The sequence below is a fragment of the Rhinoraja longicauda genome, chromosome 26, assembly GCF_053455715.1.
Source record: "Rhinoraja longicauda isolate Sanriku21f chromosome 26, sRhiLon1.1, whole genome shotgun sequence".
NCBI lineage: Eukaryota > Metazoa > Chordata > Chondrichthyes > Rajiformes > Arhynchobatidae > Rhinoraja > Rhinoraja longicauda.
Genome location: NC_135978.1, coordinates 25986157 through 26003361, shown reverse-complemented (window position 1 = coordinate 26003361; position 17205 = coordinate 25986157). Strand labels below are relative to the sequence as shown.

At 44.9% G+C, this 17205-nt stretch overlaps 1 protein-coding gene across 1 annotated transcript in view; it reads left to right on the top strand.

The window, feature by feature from the left end:
- serpinf2b (serpin peptidase inhibitor, clade F (alpha-2 antiplasmin, pigment epithelium derived factor), member 2b) overlaps window positions 1-15199 on the top strand; it is a 36036-nt gene extending 20837 nt beyond the window's left edge. Inside the window, exons 3-4 of the mRNA XM_078422389.1 lie at window positions 8833-8980; window positions 10981-15199. Of these exons, the coding sequence (XP_078278515.1) occupies window positions 8833-8980; window positions 10981-11172 (340 nt within the window). The 3' untranslated portion in view covers window positions 11173-15199. The remainder of the gene's footprint in view (window positions 1-8832; window positions 8981-10980) is intronic.
- Window positions 15200-17205: the final 2006 nt, after the last annotated feature.

Sequence of the window (17205 nt, the reverse complement as noted above, 5' to 3'; positions counted from 1 at the left end):
GTCAATATGGCAATCTGATAACTAATTGCAATGCGTTCCTTAGCTTTGACTATTGACCAGGGAGCTTGGCACCAAAATGGATTCTGCTGGGATTGGATGCGATACTCAGGCTCGAGATTCTTTTCATTCATCTACACATTCTTTCACCTCAGTTCCGTACAAAAATGGAGAGGACAACTTGTAAAACCCCGGTAGATCCCCATGTGCATGTTGAGGAGAATATGAAAAGAAAAAAGCAAAGGGGGAGAAACTTGCCTTTGATCATTGGAACTACTCTAATGCAAACATTGTAGCTACCAGTAGTACCTGCCTCCATGGTTAGCACTTTGGTTGAATTGATTGAAAGATACAACATGGAAACAGGCTCTGTGGCTTACTAGGTCCACACCAACCATCGATCACCCGTTCACACTAGTTCTAGGTTATCTCATTTTCGCATCCAGTCCTTACACACCTGGGGCAATTTACAGAGGCTAATGAACTTATAAACCCGCACGTCTTTGGGATGCGGTTGGAAACCAGGGCACCTGATGGAAACCCACGTGGTCACAAGGAGAAGGTGTGTACTCTACACCAACAGCGCCCGAAGTCAGGGTAGACACAAAATGCTGAATAAGCTAGCGGGACAGGCAGCATCTCTGGAGAGAAGGAACGGGTGACATTTCGGGTCGAGACCTTCCTTTGGACGGTGAGGATCGATTCCGGCTCTCTGCTGTGCGGCAAAAGCACTACCTGCTGCGCCACTGCGCTGCCACTTGGTGAAGCACGATTTGATATGAGTCATTAAGCTGCTTCAATCCAAGTCTTCTGAATGTACAAAGCAACATCTCTAATCAGATTCATTTATTTCAATCAAAAGAATTGTTTACTTGTGTAATATAACTTTCCTCGCATCTTTGAGTCATCTTACTGGACTTGGAATCGATTCCCCACATTCTGCTGTCTTCTATGCCAGCCTTTTTCTGTCTGATCATGTAACATCCTCTTACATTTCCCTCTCAAAATCCATTTATATCTTTCTCCACAGAGATTAAGCACAGTGAATGTAAAGTGTTTTATTTTATGATATTCTGGATGGGCTAAAGAATCTCTTGTTGCTATATTCTCCAGGAAGAACTGCTACTGATTAGCACTTTTAATCATATTTTGTCCAGAGTCCTTACTTTCAAAATTGAGAATACACCTTTGATTGAAAAATATTTCAACCATGACAGTATTTTCAAATAATTCCCATCAGTAAAATGGTCAGAACATCTTGGAACATGGCAACATCTCAATGAATTAGTCAAATTGAGAGCAATCTACAGAGAGAAAGAAATAAAATATCAAAGGACAACCTTTGTGGATAATTCCTTGGAATGAACACAGGCTTGGCAAAATTCCAATTCATCCTTTTTACCTGAAAATGGGATCAAACTAGTCTTTCACAGCAGGCATGTGAACATTATTATTAATCACATTTACCTTTCAATTTGATGATGTGATCCTCAGATTTTCCAGCAGAGTATTCCACCTGAAAGAGTGCAGAAATGATTTTGGAAACAAATCACCGGGTGGCACGGTGGGGCAGCAGTAGAGATGCTGCCTGATAGCACCAGAGACCTGGGTTCAATCCTCACTACGAATGCTTGTCTGTACGGAGTTTGTGCTTCCCATGACCTGCACGGATTTTTTCCCACGATCTTCAGTTTCCTTCCACACTCCAAAAACGTACAGGTTTGTAGGTTAATTGGCTTGGCATAAATGTAAATTGTCGCTCGTGTGTGTAGGAAAGTGCTAGTGTGCGGGGATCGCTGGTCGGTGCGGACTCGGTGGGCTGAAGGGCCCGTTTCCGCGCTGTATCTCTAAACTAAACTAAACTAAATTAAACTGATGGGTGATCTTATAGAGGTGCACAAAATCACAAGGGACATGGATAGGGTGAAAACACACTGTGTTTTCCCCAGGGTTGGGGAATCAAGGACGGAAAGGTTTGCTGGAGACACAAGGAATTGCAGATGCTGGAATCTTGAGTAAAACACAAAGTGCTGGAGGAACTCAGTGGGGCAGGCAGCATCTGTTGGGGGATGAATTTGGTCGGAAGGAGCGTCCCGACCCTAAACACTGCCCATACATTCTCTCCACTGTTGCTGTCTGACCCACTGAGTTCCACCAGCACTTTGTGTTATATTGAAGAATTCACCCTTGCTACTCTCAAACCCTATGTGATTTTGAACCTCTTTATGTTACCTGTTTCAAGTGGCACAAATCCAGCTTTACCATTCTCTCTGCATATCTAAAGCTCTTAATCAAACTACTCATTCTGGCAAATGTATTCTCCAGCCTCTCCAAAGCTTCAGAAATGTTGGGACTCACTGCTCACTGAGATATTGGTTTCTGGTGGCATTTTGCTGACTGAGCTTGGAACTTCCTCAGGGAACGCAACGTACACGTCATGACAGTGGGCTAATTTTCACAATAAAATACCGATGTAGCAATCCCTTGGAGCTAATTTCTTCATACATCTAAAATCGTTAAAACATGTCATGGTTGCTTCCTAAGAAGGCGGTTCCACTGTTTGGCAGCTTTGTCCAATGATGAGTTTGTCCTCAAAACAAACAAATCACTCATAACGTGAAGCTTGGAGATATTCTTGCAAGACACGGTGAGGTGCTAAAGTCTTGTAGTTTATTTATAGTTTAATTCTGCTGCCTGCTTCCTAAAATCCTCCCATACAACATCAAAGGTAAGCTTACTCACCAAGTATGCTGTTGGGAATCTGAAATGTAGGCATCATCTCATTAAATTACATTCTGAAAAGGGAAACAGAAAACAAAGGAGCATAAAAAGTCTGAAAATAGGATTTCTGAAATACATGGTTTTCAATTTACCATCTGGGGAATAATTCACAGACCTATTGGACACATCTGACTTTCAATCCATATTGGGTAATAAAATTTGTAAAATTAGCCCTGTTTTTAAAATCAAAAGACTCAGACGTTGGGCAATGGTTCTGAATTACTGATGTGCTGAGTTTTTCTTTGGAAAAGTCTGAGAAGTTATAAAGCAGTTCACTTAGATCACCAAAGCAGTTCACCAGTGCACTGTGGCCCAGGCACGTACAATCCATAGAACACATGGCAGCACCTCAACAAGGTCCTTACGGTAGTCCCTTCCCCCGCAGTAACCTTTTCAAACTGAAGCAGGCAAGAGTAATGGTGCTTTGGAACTTCAGTTGTCGGGTCTGAGAGAAAGATTAACCACAACCAACCCTGTTCAAGTTATACAGCAACCTGATACTATTGCTTCAAACTAGTCTTTCATAGTAGGCATGTAAACATTAGTAATCAGATTTACCTTTCAATCTGGTGGTCCTCAGAATCTATCAGAGTATTCAATCTCGCTCAAGAATATCTTCTATGTCTCTCAAGAATAGGGGGGGCACAGTGGTGCAGCTGGTAGCGCCATGCCTCACAGTGCCAGAGACCCGGGTTCAATCCTGACCTTGGGTACTGTCTGTGCGGAGTTTGCACGTTCTCCTTGTGACCGAGTGGGTTTACTCCCTGTGCTCCGGTTTCCTCCGACATCCCAAAAGACGTGCGGGTTTGTAGGTTAATTGGCCTGTGTAAATTGCCCCTCATGCGTAGGGAGTGGATGCAAAAGTGGGATAACATAGAACTAGTGTGAGCGGGTGATCGATGGTCAGCATGGACATGGTGGGCCGAAGGGTCTGTTTTCATGCTGGGTCTCTGAACAGCATTTCCATGCTTCATGTCATGAGTTATTCATTTGTGTTGAGGGCAAACTCATCACAGGACAAAACTGCCAGAGTGTGGAACCTCTTTCTTAGGAAGTAATGTTTAACAATTGACATGTTTAACAATTCTAGATGCTCTAGTGTGAAGAAACCAGCTGCATCAGTATTTTATTGTGAAAATTAGCCCGCTATCATGACGTGTGCATTGCGTTCCCTGAGGAGGTTCCAAGCTCAGTCAGCAAAATGTCACCAGAAACCAATATCTCAGTGAGCAATGAGTGGCCGGCATCAGGTTAAAAACTGTGGAGCTCTCCTGGGATAAAGACAACTAGTCCATTTCTGCAGCTTTGGAGAGGTTGGAGAATACATTTATTGGAATGATGCTTCATTACTGTTGCTTCATTACTGTTTGCAACTTCCCAACTAAACACTGGGATCAATGTCACCACAAGGCCTGGACTGGGCCTGATTTAGCATTTATTTCAAGAACACTAGCGAATAAAAACAGGGATGCAATACTGAGGCTTTATAAGGCACTGGTTAGACTGCATTTCGAGTATTGTGAACAGTTTTGGGCCCCAAATCTGAGGAAGGATGTGCTGGCTTTGGAAGGGTCCAGAGGATATTTATGAAAATGATCCCGGCGATGATTGGATTAACATATAATAGGCGTATGACAGCACTGGGCCTGTACTCACTGGAGTTTAGAAGGATGTCGGGGGACCTCATCGAAACTTACCGAATATTAAAAGGCCTGGATAGAGTGGATGTGGAGAGGATGTTTCCACCAGTGGGAGAGTCTTCGACCAGAGGGCACAGCCTCAGAATAAAAGGATGCACCTTTAGAAAGGAGATGAGGGATTTCTTTAGTAAGAGGGTGGTGAATCTGTGAAATTCATTGCCACGGATGGCTGTGGAGGCCATCATTGGGTATTTTTAAGGCGGAGATTGACACATTCCTGATTAGCAAGGGTGTCAAGGGGAGAAGGCTGGAGAATGGGGTTAGGAGGGAAAGATAGTGGCGGCGCCTAACAGCAGCGGCTCGCTAGCAGTCTGTTCGTCTTTTTTTCCTTTTTTTTTTGTTGTGTGTCGGTGTTGGGATGGTTTTTGTATTTTTTTTGGTTGTGTATGTGTGGGGGGTGGTGGTGTGGGTGGGGGGTGGCAGGGGAAACTTTTCTCTTCCTCACGGCACGGGGTGCGGCTCGGCTGCGGGGCCTAACATCGCCCGGTGCGGCTTGGCCGCTGGACTTAACATCGCCCGGTGCGGCTTGGCCGCTGGACTTTACATCGCTGGTGCGGCTCGACCACAGGACTTTTCATCGCTGGTGCGGCTCAGCTGCGGGACTTTACATCGCCCGGTGCGGCTCGGCTGCGGGACTTTACATCGCTGGTGCGGCTCGGCTGCGGGACTTTACATCGCTGGTGCGGCTCGACCACGGGACTTTACATCGCCTGGTGCGGCTCGGCTGCGGGACTTTACATCGCTGGTGCGGCTCGACCACGGGACTTTACATCGCCCGGTGCGGCTCGGCTGTGGGACTTAACATCGCCCGGTGCGGCTCGGCTGCGGAACTTAACATCGCCCGGTGCGGCTCGACCACGGGACTTTTCATCGCTGGTGCGGCTCGGCTGCGGGACTTAACATCGCCCGGTGTGGCTCGGCTACGGGACTTTACATCGCCCGGTGCGGCTCGGCTGCGGGACTTTACATCGCTGGTGCGGCTCGACCACGGGACTTTACATCGCTGGTGCGGCTCGACCACGGGACTTTACATCGCCCGGTGCGGCTCGGCTGCGGGACTTTACATCGCCCGGTGCGGCTCGACCACGGGACTTAGCTGCGCAAGGCTTGGTCGCGGGGCCTTTCATCGCCCGGCTCGGCCGCGAGACGTTTCAGCGCCCGGTGCGATTCGGCCGGGGGGACTTCCATCCCCTTGCGGGGACTGTGCGGGTCGGTCGGGGACGAGCTGTCTGTCCGTGGGCGTGGGGAAGAGAGTGGAAGTTTTGTTGCCTCCATCACAGTGAGGGGGTGTTTGGAGTCACTGTGATGGACGTTTGTGTTGGGGCTATGTGTCTTGTGTTCTTTTTTTCTATGACTGCTATGTAGTTTCGTTCGGTACTTCGGTACCGAACGACAAATAAAGCTCTGTTATACTGTTATACTGTTATAGGGGATGGGGTTAGGAGGGAAAGATAGATCCGCCATGATTGCATGGCACAGTAGACTAGATGGGCCGCATGGCCTAATTCTGCTTCTTGGACTTATGAACTTATGACTGCTGCAAGAAGGCAGCCCATCACCACCTTCTGAAGACAACTGGAGATGGGCAATACGTGGCAGCCTTGCCAGTGACAACACCAACCCATAACACATGTTACTTACTTTAAGAGAATGCCGGCTGAACACATTATTTAAATACCACTGTCCATAGTTAATGTGGTAAATATTGCAAATGCTGGAACTGCAGGGAGAATGAACATTTCATATTAATACTTGCATCATTTTTTTCCAATTGTGTAATGTATGGAAACGTAACAGACAGTACATTGTTGAACCACAGCTCCCGATGAACTCTAATTACGGGTTGGTTCTTTGAAAGTTATGCATACCTAGATGAGAAATTAGTTGGTTGTCCTTCTCTCAGATCTTCTCCAATGCCTTTGTGGCAGGTAATTAGAAAGAGCAATGCACCCAAAACACGCGCAGGCTGCAAAGGAAAATATAAAACAATGACATTCTACATAATGGATGACACAAACAAGGTTAAAAAGACGAGGTAAATCAGGAAGTGATGACGCTCTTGGGGTTTAAAGCTCTGGACATGAAAGATACCTGAAAGAGACCTGCTCACAAGCAAGTCTCCTGAAGCCCGAGTATGCGGTACTTAAATTTGTGCAATGCGGGTCTGAGGAAATATATGATCGCCTCCACATTCGCACACCTCCCGATTCAGTTTCTTCCCAGCTGTTATCAGGCAATTGAACCATTCTACCAACAACAACTAGAGAGCAATCTACGAGCTACCTCATTGGAGACCCTCGGACTATCTTTGATCGGACTTAACCGGCTTTATCTTGCACTAAACGTTATTCACGTTATTCCCTTATCATGTATCTATACACTGTGGATAGTTTGATTGTAATCATGTATTGTCTTTCCGCTGACTGGTTAGCAAGCAACAAAAGCTTTTCACTGTACCTCGGTACACTTGACAAGAAACTGAACTCACAAACTCACAAAATCTTTTGCAATTGCTTTGTGCTGTGGACTGGGTCAATATTCTTGGACTCTGCGGCTGATCTAGATGAGTATGTCACTGCCGTCACAGACTTTCAGTAGGTGAGCAGTATCGCAGGGAACAACGCTCTTCTCCTTGGTGTAAACATTACCAACAATCTGTCCTGGACCATCCACATTGAAGCTTTGGCCAGAAAAAGCACACCATCATCTCTACTTTCTAAGAAGTCTAAGGAAGTTCAGCATGTCTCTAACGACTCTCACCAACTTCTACAGGTGCACCATTGAAAGCATCCTGTCGGGATGTATCACGGCTTGGTTTGGCAACAGCCCTGTCCAAGACCGCAAGTTCACAGAGAGTTGTGGCACAGTCCATCACTCAAACCTGCCTCTCCCCACCCCACCAGCCCCCATTGATTCCATCTACACTGCCTTGGGAAAGTGGGCAACATAATCAAGAACTTTTTTCACCCCAGTCGTTGCTGCTTCTCCCCTCTGCTGACGGCATAATATACAAAAGCTTGGAAGCACAAAACACCAGATTCAAGAACAGCTTCTTCTGTCATTATCAGACTACTGAAAAGTCCTCCCTTAAGCTTCGGTGTAGTCACAATCTCCCAACCTACCTCAATGCGGATCTAGCACTTTCAAAAATTTGCACTTTCTCTGTATAACACTATAATGCTGTAACGATATATTCTGCACTGTTATATTTTTTTCTCTTTGCACTACCTGTTGTACTTGCGTATGGTTTGATTGTACTCATATCATTTGTATATTTGATCGGATAGCGGACAAAGCTTTTCACTACAGCTCGGTAAATGTGACAATAATAAACCAATACCAATAGTTAATGAGTTCGTTTATTGATTGTCAGGGCTGCAGTGATACAGTGAAATGCTTGTTCTGCATGCTATCAGTCAAAACATACCAAACACAAGTGCAACAGACCCTCTTCTGGGACAGTAAGCAGAGTCGCCACACTCCGACGCCATCTTGCAACTTCCAAGTCTTTGAAAAGTCTGATCTTGGGCAAAGGGGATATGCAATTTCTTACATTCAAAATTATACTGAATTTGGCAGCTACTGGTTTGGGCTTCAGTTCTCTGCTGATTTTCCCGATTTCTGAGCGTAGAAATACCACAATTGACCACCCTGTGTCAAATCAGTGCCACGGGGAAGGGGAGAAAACCAATTAGCCGAGTTCTGCTGTTTCACTGCTTGCCAGCATTGTGTGCTGGGACCAGGTTAGGCATTGCTGAAATGTAGATTGGCACCATCATTGCCAAGGCATGTATATCTGCTGCATTGGTTTGGAGCAAGCTGATGCTTTGGAGTTTCATCCTGAGCCTTTGGAAAGAGGGATGTGCGAGGGAAAATGAAAAATAATTAATAAAGTTTAGTTTAGTTTAGAGATACAGCACGGAAACAGGCCCTTCAGCCCACCGGGTCTGTGCCGACCAGTGATCCCTGCATACTAACATTATCCTACACACACTAGAGATAATTTACACTTTTACCAAGCCAATTAACCTACAAACCTTTTGGAGTGCGGAGGAAACCGGAACTCCTGGGGAAAACAGGTCACAGGGAGAATGTACAAACTCCGTGCAGACTATACCCGTAGTCAGGAATGAACGCAGGTCTCTGCTGTTGTAAAGCAGCAACTCTAACACTGCACCACCGTGCTGCCAAATGACTGACAGTAGAACCAAATAAAGAATATATTAACAGCAGAGGGCCCAAGAACAGATTAAATCTCCAAGGCATATCATTTGCTTTAAATTCAGTAATTTATGAAATGTTTAAATTTGAATTGAGTTTGCAATCTGAATGATTTGTGTCTCCTGTATAATAGGACAAGAGAGATCTATATTCCAAAGTTCACTCTACAAGGCAACTATGATTTAATTGAAATGTTTCAAGACCTGGGTGTGATGGATGTCTTCCAGAATCAAGCAGATTTGTCTGGTGTAGTTGAAGAGGGGAACTTGCATATTAGCATGGTGAGTGGTTCAGTTGTGTTTTCACCATTTATTCCGGCAGTACAAACATGATAGAAATATTCTGTCAAAGATTTTGTGATTTGTCAAACCAACCGATAATTGTACTTTGGGAGCTTCCAAAGTGATCGCAATTTTTTTTCAGTGCTGGGCGTCACTGAGTGGCGAGATTCTTCCTGCAGTTGGAGGTTTATGTTAAGATTTTTCTACTGATAATGTTTTATCAAAACATCAGGAAATGAAGGAGCATTCTCCAGTGAAATGCAACGGAGTGGGAGTACACCCAACAGTCCCTTCAAGGTAAGTTCCAGATTGAGGGTGATTTAATTGCATAGATGGTATCCGCCCAATGCAATTAACTCATCCAAGCAGGCTAAGCCCCAAGCACAGGGGCACTCAAACACATCCTTACCAGAACCTTGGCCTTTTTAGGTAACGAGCGCTGAGAGGTGACTTACCTGAAAAAGAGGGGGAAGGGTACAATCCTATTGGCATCTGGTAGTTGCACTGTTCTGCTTTGCTACCAACAAGAGGATAGGACAGGTTTAGAGGGATATGGGCCAAACAGAGGCAGGTGGAACTAGTGTAGATGGGACATGTTGGGCTGAAAGGCCAGTTTCCATGCTGAAAGACTATGCATCTGAGGGTCTGCCATCAGCATATGAAGAGGAACATGGATATTTGTTGTTGCACTTTGAGTGGGTGTTATCTGAAATGCACTGCCTTGGAGAGATGTGGAACAGCTTCAAATAAAACTTTCAAAAGGTGAATGGGATAAAAAATACTTTGTATTTGTAGGTCTGTTGGAAAATAAAGCAGAGGAGCAGGACTAGTGAGTAACTTTCAGAGAGCATCCAGACAATGGGTTAAGCCACCTTGTTCTGTGCTGCACAATCAGTAAAATGAATCCTTGTTCATTTTTCTTTTTCTCAACCCAGGTGTTCTCGCAAATGAAATAAATTAACTCAGAAAATGTGATTCAGAAATCTGGGACTTCACAGAGCCACATAGCTCTGTATTCATTGGTTAGTGTTGTGAATAAACCAGTGAGCTGAGACTGCTGAGGTTTATTATTGTCATGCAAATGGAGATACAGTGCAAACCATTGTTTTGCATGATATCCAATTATATCAGCCAGGGTGCCACAGCGGAGCAGCTGATGGAGCTACTGCTTTGCAACACGGGAGACCCGGGTTCAATCCTGCCCTCAGGTCCTGTCATCGTGAGTTTGCATGTTCTTCCTGTGAATGCAAAGGTTTCCTCCGGATGTTCCTGCTTCCTCCCACATCCCAAAGACCTGCGGGTTTGTAGGTTAATTGGCCTCTGTAAATTGCCCCCTAATGTGAAGGGAGTGGATGAGAAAGTGGGATGACGTAGAATTAGTGTGACCGGGAGATCGATGGTCCGCGTGGACAATATTTCTATGCTGCATCTCCAAACTAAACTCAGGGGGGGGCGGCACAGTGGCACAGCGGTAGAGATGCTGCCTCACAGCGCCAGAGACCCAGGTGCCATCCTGACTACGGGTACTATCTGTACGGAATTTGAACCTTCTCTCTGTGACCACGTAGGATTTCTCCGGGTGCTCCGGTTTCCTCCCACACTCCAAAGACGTACAGGTTTGTAGGTTAATTGACAATGGTAAAAATTGTAAATGGTCTCTAGTGTGTAGGATAGTGTTAGTGTACGGGGGCAGAAGGGCCTGTTACAGTGCTGTAGCTCTAAGTTTAAAATTCTAAAGTCTAAACTAATAATATACATAAATGCAATGAAATCAAACTCAAGTACAATAGGTGGGGCAAAGGGGAAAGATACAGAGTGCAGAGTAGCCATGATCACATTGAATGACGGTGCTGGCTCGAAGGGCCGAATGGCCTCCTCCTGCACCTATTGTCTATTGTCTATATGTTGTCGCGCACCAGTTACATGCAGCACAATACAGTCTAATACTTCATACTCACACACACCTCATGTTTGTTTTGTTCCCCGTTTATTTCCGTCAGCTGAAGCAACGTGTTGCACTGAAGGTGGACGAGGAAGGAGGTGAAGCAGCCGCCGTCTCTCTCTCCGGGTTCACGCCGCTGTCCACGCGGGCCAAATTCATGGCTGATCGGCCCTTCCTGTTCATCCTCCTGGAGCATCACACTAGATCACTGCTCTTCATGGGGAGAGTAGTGAACCCTTTAAACCAATAAAAGGGAGGCAACACCAGTGAGATGATGTAAACTCCAGCAGGAGTAATACCACAATACCATGTCAAACAGAGAGCCCAGAAAATATCCCCAAATTAATCACTTCCCAAATTATTTGTTCGATTTTCATGGTTCATTCTTAATGCCTATTGTTTGTTTTAATGTTCGGTCGATTACATGGCTGAAGTCTATTACTTGCCTATCCATTAAGTAAAACCCTGCCACATTTAAACCGGCAAGTACTAGAACTGCTGCCTCACAATGCTAGAGACCCCAGTTCGATCCTGAACTCAGGTGCTTTTTGTGCAGCGTTTGCACGTTCCCCCTGTGGGTTTCCTGCGGGTTCTCCAGTTTCCTCCCATATCCCAAAGACATGCTGTTTTCACGGGTTAACTGGTCTCTGTAAAATTGCCCCTAGAATGAGTAGGCAATGGATGAGATAGTGGGATATCTCATAGTGGTATATCTCATAGTGGGATATCTCATAGTGGGATATCTCATATATCTCATGAGATAGTGGGATATGAGTGGATGAGATAGTGGGATATTGCCCCTAGAATGAGTGAGTGGCAATGGATGAGATAGTGGGATAACATAGAACTAGTGGGTGATCAACGGTCGGCATGGACTCGGTGGGCCGAAGGGCCTGTTTACATGCTGCATCTCTAACCCAAACTAAATGAGGAGGGGAGTCATAGCTGGATTCCAGCACTGTTGTGCAGCGGTGTGCAGGTGCCTAATGATGCTGTGTGGTGTCTCTGAGCTCTCTGTTCAAGTACATGTATTTGATGGCTTCAAGTACCAAACTATTTTTTTTAACTTTGCACCTTTTTTTTGCCTCGCCGAGTAGGTCATATGGTTTTGGGTGAGTTGTATATATCTATTGTAAATAAATACAGAAATGCTGAAAGTAGCAGGTAAAATTGCATCCATGCAGAGACAGAAGAGCAAATAGCAATGATGGTGAGACTTCTTGTGTTTGCTGACATTGTTCCATGCTACTGTCAGCAAGCTGGGCATTGTCATGCATATATTACAACACAGAAACCCAGGTGTAGCCATAATTGATCCAATGCGCCTTTGCAGATGCAGTTTCTGCAGCCTTTTACACTGCAATCAAGCTGAAATCATTGAAGTGAAGCAAATTTAGCTTTTTGCAAGTTACTCCCAACATAAATTCCCCTGAAAATCCTATGCTTACGTACACGAGATCCATGTGGGACTTTAATGGTGTACCAAGCTACATTTATAGCTTAGCAGACTATCTGTCCTAAAATATTACATGTACCTATCTGAATGTCGAATTCCTTAGATGAATAAATGGGATTTGGAAATATTTTTAAGTGTTCAGTATGCATTTATGACATTTCAGCCTCTAATCATGTATTCCAATTTTTATATAGTACTCCATGTAATGTTTAAAAAGTTAATGGAAAATGGCTTTCTGCATTCCTATCTATGAGAAGTATTTAATATGATTCTCTGCTCAGCCAGCTTGATCATGCCACAGGTGGCAGGCCACAGGGATCCTCCTCATCCATATCCATGTGCCGATGTTAAAGCCTCTTAAATGCCCTGACCCTATCTGCCTCCACTACCACCCCGGCAGCACTTTCCAGGCATCTACCACACACTGTGTAAAAACAAAATTGCCCTGCACATTACCTTGAAACTCTACCTCTCTTACTTTAAAGCTATGCCCTCTAGTCCTTGATATTTCAAAGGTTCTGATAGTCTACCCTATCTATGCCTCGCATAATTTTATATAATTTTATCATATTTCCCCTCACATTCTGATGTTCCAAGTTTGTCTTTATAGCGTGGTTAAAAAGCTATAACCTCCAGCTGTAGGAGAGGTAATAGCTTTTTAACTATAAAAACGATCTAGTTTTCTGCAGCTTTATATAAAGCTTTATATAGTTCTATGCCTTTTAATCCGAGCAGAATTCTAGTAAAAGCCTCTCCCAGTTGTTTTTCCTCCCACCTACAATCAGTCTGGAGAAGGGGCCCCACTCAAAAATGTCACCTATCAATGTTGTCCGGGGATGCTGCCTAAACCACTGAGTTATTCCAGCACGTAGTGTCCTTTTTTGTAACCAAACATCTGAGTTCTTTGTTTCAGCATCCAATAAACCCTCTTCTGCACCCTCTCCAACGCCTTCATATCCTTTCTGCAATGGGGCGGCTAGAACTGCACACAATACTCCAAATGCGGTCTAAAAATGTCATACAGTATAAAACAGCAACATGACTCTTATGTTCTTAAACATGACTCTTAAACTCCTTGCTGTGACCAATAAAGGCAAGCATACAATATACCTTCTTTATGGCATTAACCACTTGTGTGGCCACTTTCAGAGAGCTACAGACTTGGACCCCAAGATCCATCTGTACATGATTTATGGGAGAGATTGGACTTGTATAACGGATGTTCAAACAGTACTCAACAATACGTTTTTTTCGGACCTGAAACATCACCCATTCCTTCTCTCCAGAGATGCAGCCTGTCCCGCTGAGTTACTCCAGCATCTTGTGTCTATCTTCGTTGTAAACCAGCATCTGCAGTTCCTTCCAACACAACACGTTTTTTCCCCATGTATGTCTGCTTGTACTTAACAATTTGCACAATTCATTATTGATATTCTTCCATCTTGGGATCAAAAGCACACTAAAGAGGACTAAAGTCTTCTATTTAACTTATTATTTTAATTCCCTAAACATCAATTTAATAGAACCCCCTGAATAGAGCAAACATATCAAATTAGATGAAATTTGCTGAGAAGTGAAAACTCGGTCCTCCATTCAAGAACCATGGCGCAGTGGTACACTTGCTACCTCACAGCGCCTGAGACCCGGGTTTGATCCTGACCACGGGTGCTGTCTGTACGGAGTTTGTATGTTCTCCCTGTGATTGCGTGAGTTTTCTCCTGGTGCTCCGGTTTCCTCCCACACTCCAAAGACGTGCAGGTTAATTGGTTTTGGTAAATTGTCCCTAGTGTGTAGGATAGTGCTACAGTACAGGGATCGTTGGTCGGCTCAGACTCGGTGTGCCAAAGGGCCTGTTTCCGAGCTGTATTTTCTAAACTAATCTAATCTAAACCTGGGGTTGATTTTAGCTTGCTGAATTTGGGCTGGCTGGAGAGGTTTGGTTGCAATGAATGTGGTTGTAGCAGCGTTGCTTAATTTTGCAGGAGCTGAGAGAAGGTGTATAGAGGAGAGGTGTTGAAGAAATGAACTCTAATTCCCATAGCTAGGGCTGAGACATTAACAACAGGGGAAACATAAAAATAACTTGCACAAAGAACTAGAGAAGAATTGAGTATACATTTCCTTAACCCAAAGAACGATGAGGAGTCTGAAATGGAGGGTAATGGCTGCCTCACCAACAGTTTGTTTGTCCCTTACTGCTTTGCATTTTAATAATATGTGTTAAATGTATGTTTTTAGTGTTCTTTGGCTTGTTTTATGTGGGGGTGGGTCTTTTTCTAATCTCTAACCTCGACGGAGATGCGATTTTTTTCCGTATCGTATCTCCGTCCACACTGCGGCCTAACATTGAGGAGCTGACGGCCTTTGCTGGAGACCGACTTTTGCGAGCTCCACCACGGGTGCCTAAAGGACTTTAACATTGCGGAGCTTGCTATCCCTTTGCCAGGGATCGACCTCGGAGCTCCAACCATGGGTGCTTGCGGACTTTAAGATCACAGAGCCCGCGGTCTCTAGTCGGAGACCGACTTGGGAAACTCCAAGCCGCAGGAGCTTCGACCGCCCCGATGCGGGAGTTTCAACCGCCGGCTGTGGGAGCTTCGATCGCCCCGACTGCAGATGGTTCGACTGCCCCGACCGCGGGAGAATAAAACAGGAAGAAGTTTGGACTTTATTGCCTTCCATCACAGTGAGGAACGTGGGGAATCCGCTGTGGTGGATGTTTATGTTGACTTTTATGTAGTTGTGGGTCTTGTTGCTTTTTTCTAGTATGGCTGTATGGTAATTCGCATATCATTGTACCTTAATTGGTACATGTGACAATAAAAGACCTTTGAAACCTTTGAAACCTTTGAAGTAAAAACTCTCATCTAATTTAAAAGCACTTATTACACCATAATCTACACATTCACAATTTTCAAAAGTTGAGAAGTGGGATTGGAATTTTTGGTCAACATGGGCTTGATGTGCCGAATAGTCTACATCACCAATGTGTAAACAAGTGTAAAGGGCGCACAAGTCATTCAGATTGTAAACTCAATTCAAATTTAAACATTTCATAAAATACTTAATTTAAAGAAAATGATACATACGCCTTGGAGTTTTAATTTGTTCTTGGAACCTCTGCAGTTAACATACTCTTTATTTGGATCTACTGTCGTTTTTTTGGCGGCACGGCAGCACAGCGGTAGAATTGCGGCCTCACAATAGACAATAGGTGCAGGAGGAGGCCATTCGGCCCTTCAAGCCAGCACCGCCATTCAATGTGATCATGGCTGATCATTCTCAATCAGTACCCCGTTCCTGCCTTCTCCCCATACCCCCTGACTCTGCTATCCTTAAGAGCTCTATCTAGCTCTCTCTTGAATGCATTCAGAGAATTGGCCTCCACTGCCTTCTGAGGCAGTGAATTCCACAGATTTACAATTCTCTGACTGAAAAAGTTTTTCCTCATCTCCGTTCTAAATGGCCTACCCCTTATTCTTAAACTGTGGCCCCTGGTTCTGGACTCCCCCAACATTGGGAACATGTTTCCTGCCTCTAACATGTCCAACCCCTTAACGGTGCCCTGGGAGGAGGCTGTGGACGAGGCATTTGAAAGGAAAAGGCTGAGATATTCCAACCTTGCAGTAGAGGCAGAGGAGCGAGGTTGGAGTGTAAGAGTGTGTCCAGTGGAGGTGGGGTGCAGGGGCTTTGTAGCCAGTTCCACTGCAAGGCTCCTGAGGGAAGTTGGAGTCAGAGGGCAGGTCCAAAGGAGGGCAATCAAAGAACTTGCAAATGCCGCCGAACGGATCAGTCACTGGCTGTGGCTGAAAATAAAAGATACTGTCTGGGCTGCCACGTGACCATCTAGAGGCTAACCATAAGACACACACCCAGGGCTGATCACCCTGTGGTGGGCCTGCCTCGACTGAGGGTGTCTTGTGATAAAAGGTCGAAACACCCAGTGACGTTGAGGTACACAACTGAAGATGTGTCTGAATGGTAGCAACATCACCTAGTGGTCACCCCTAAGAACAACACCAGTCAATTGTAGTGCAAACCTTAGGGATTGTAACATCTAGTCCTACTAATCAATATGTTTCGATAAGATCCCCTCAGATCCTTCTAAATTCCAGTGTATACAAGCCTAGCCGCTCCAGTCTTTCAACATATGACAGTCCCGCCATTCCGGGAATTAACCTAGTAAACCTACGCTGCACGCCCTCAATAGCAAGAATATCCTTCCTCAAATTTGGAGACCAAAACTGCACACAGTACTCCAGGTGCGGTCTCACTAGGGCCCTATACAACTGCAGAAGGACCTCTTTGCTTCTATACTCAACTCTTCTTGTTATGAAGACCAACATTCCATTGGCTTTCTTCACTGCCTGCTGTACCTGCATGTTTCCTTTCAGTGCCTGATGCACTATGACACCCTGATCTCGTTTTACATCCCCTTTTCCTAACTTGACACCATTCAGATAATAATCTGCCTTCTTATTCTTACCTCCAAAGTGGATAACCTCACACTTAGCCACATTAAATTGCATCTGCCATGCATCCGCCCACTCACACAACCTGTCCAAGTCACCCTGCAACCTCATAGCATCTTCCTCATAGCATCTTCCTCACAGCTCACACTACCACCCAGCTTTGTACCATCTGCAAATTTGCTAATGGTATTTTTAATCCCTTCATCCAAGTCATTAATGTATATTGTAAATAGCTGCGGTCCCAGCACCGAGCCTTGCGGTACCCCACTAGTCACTGCCTGCCATTCTGAAAGGGACCCATTTATCCCCAATCTTTGCTTTCTGTCTGTCAACTAATTATCTATCCATGTCAGTA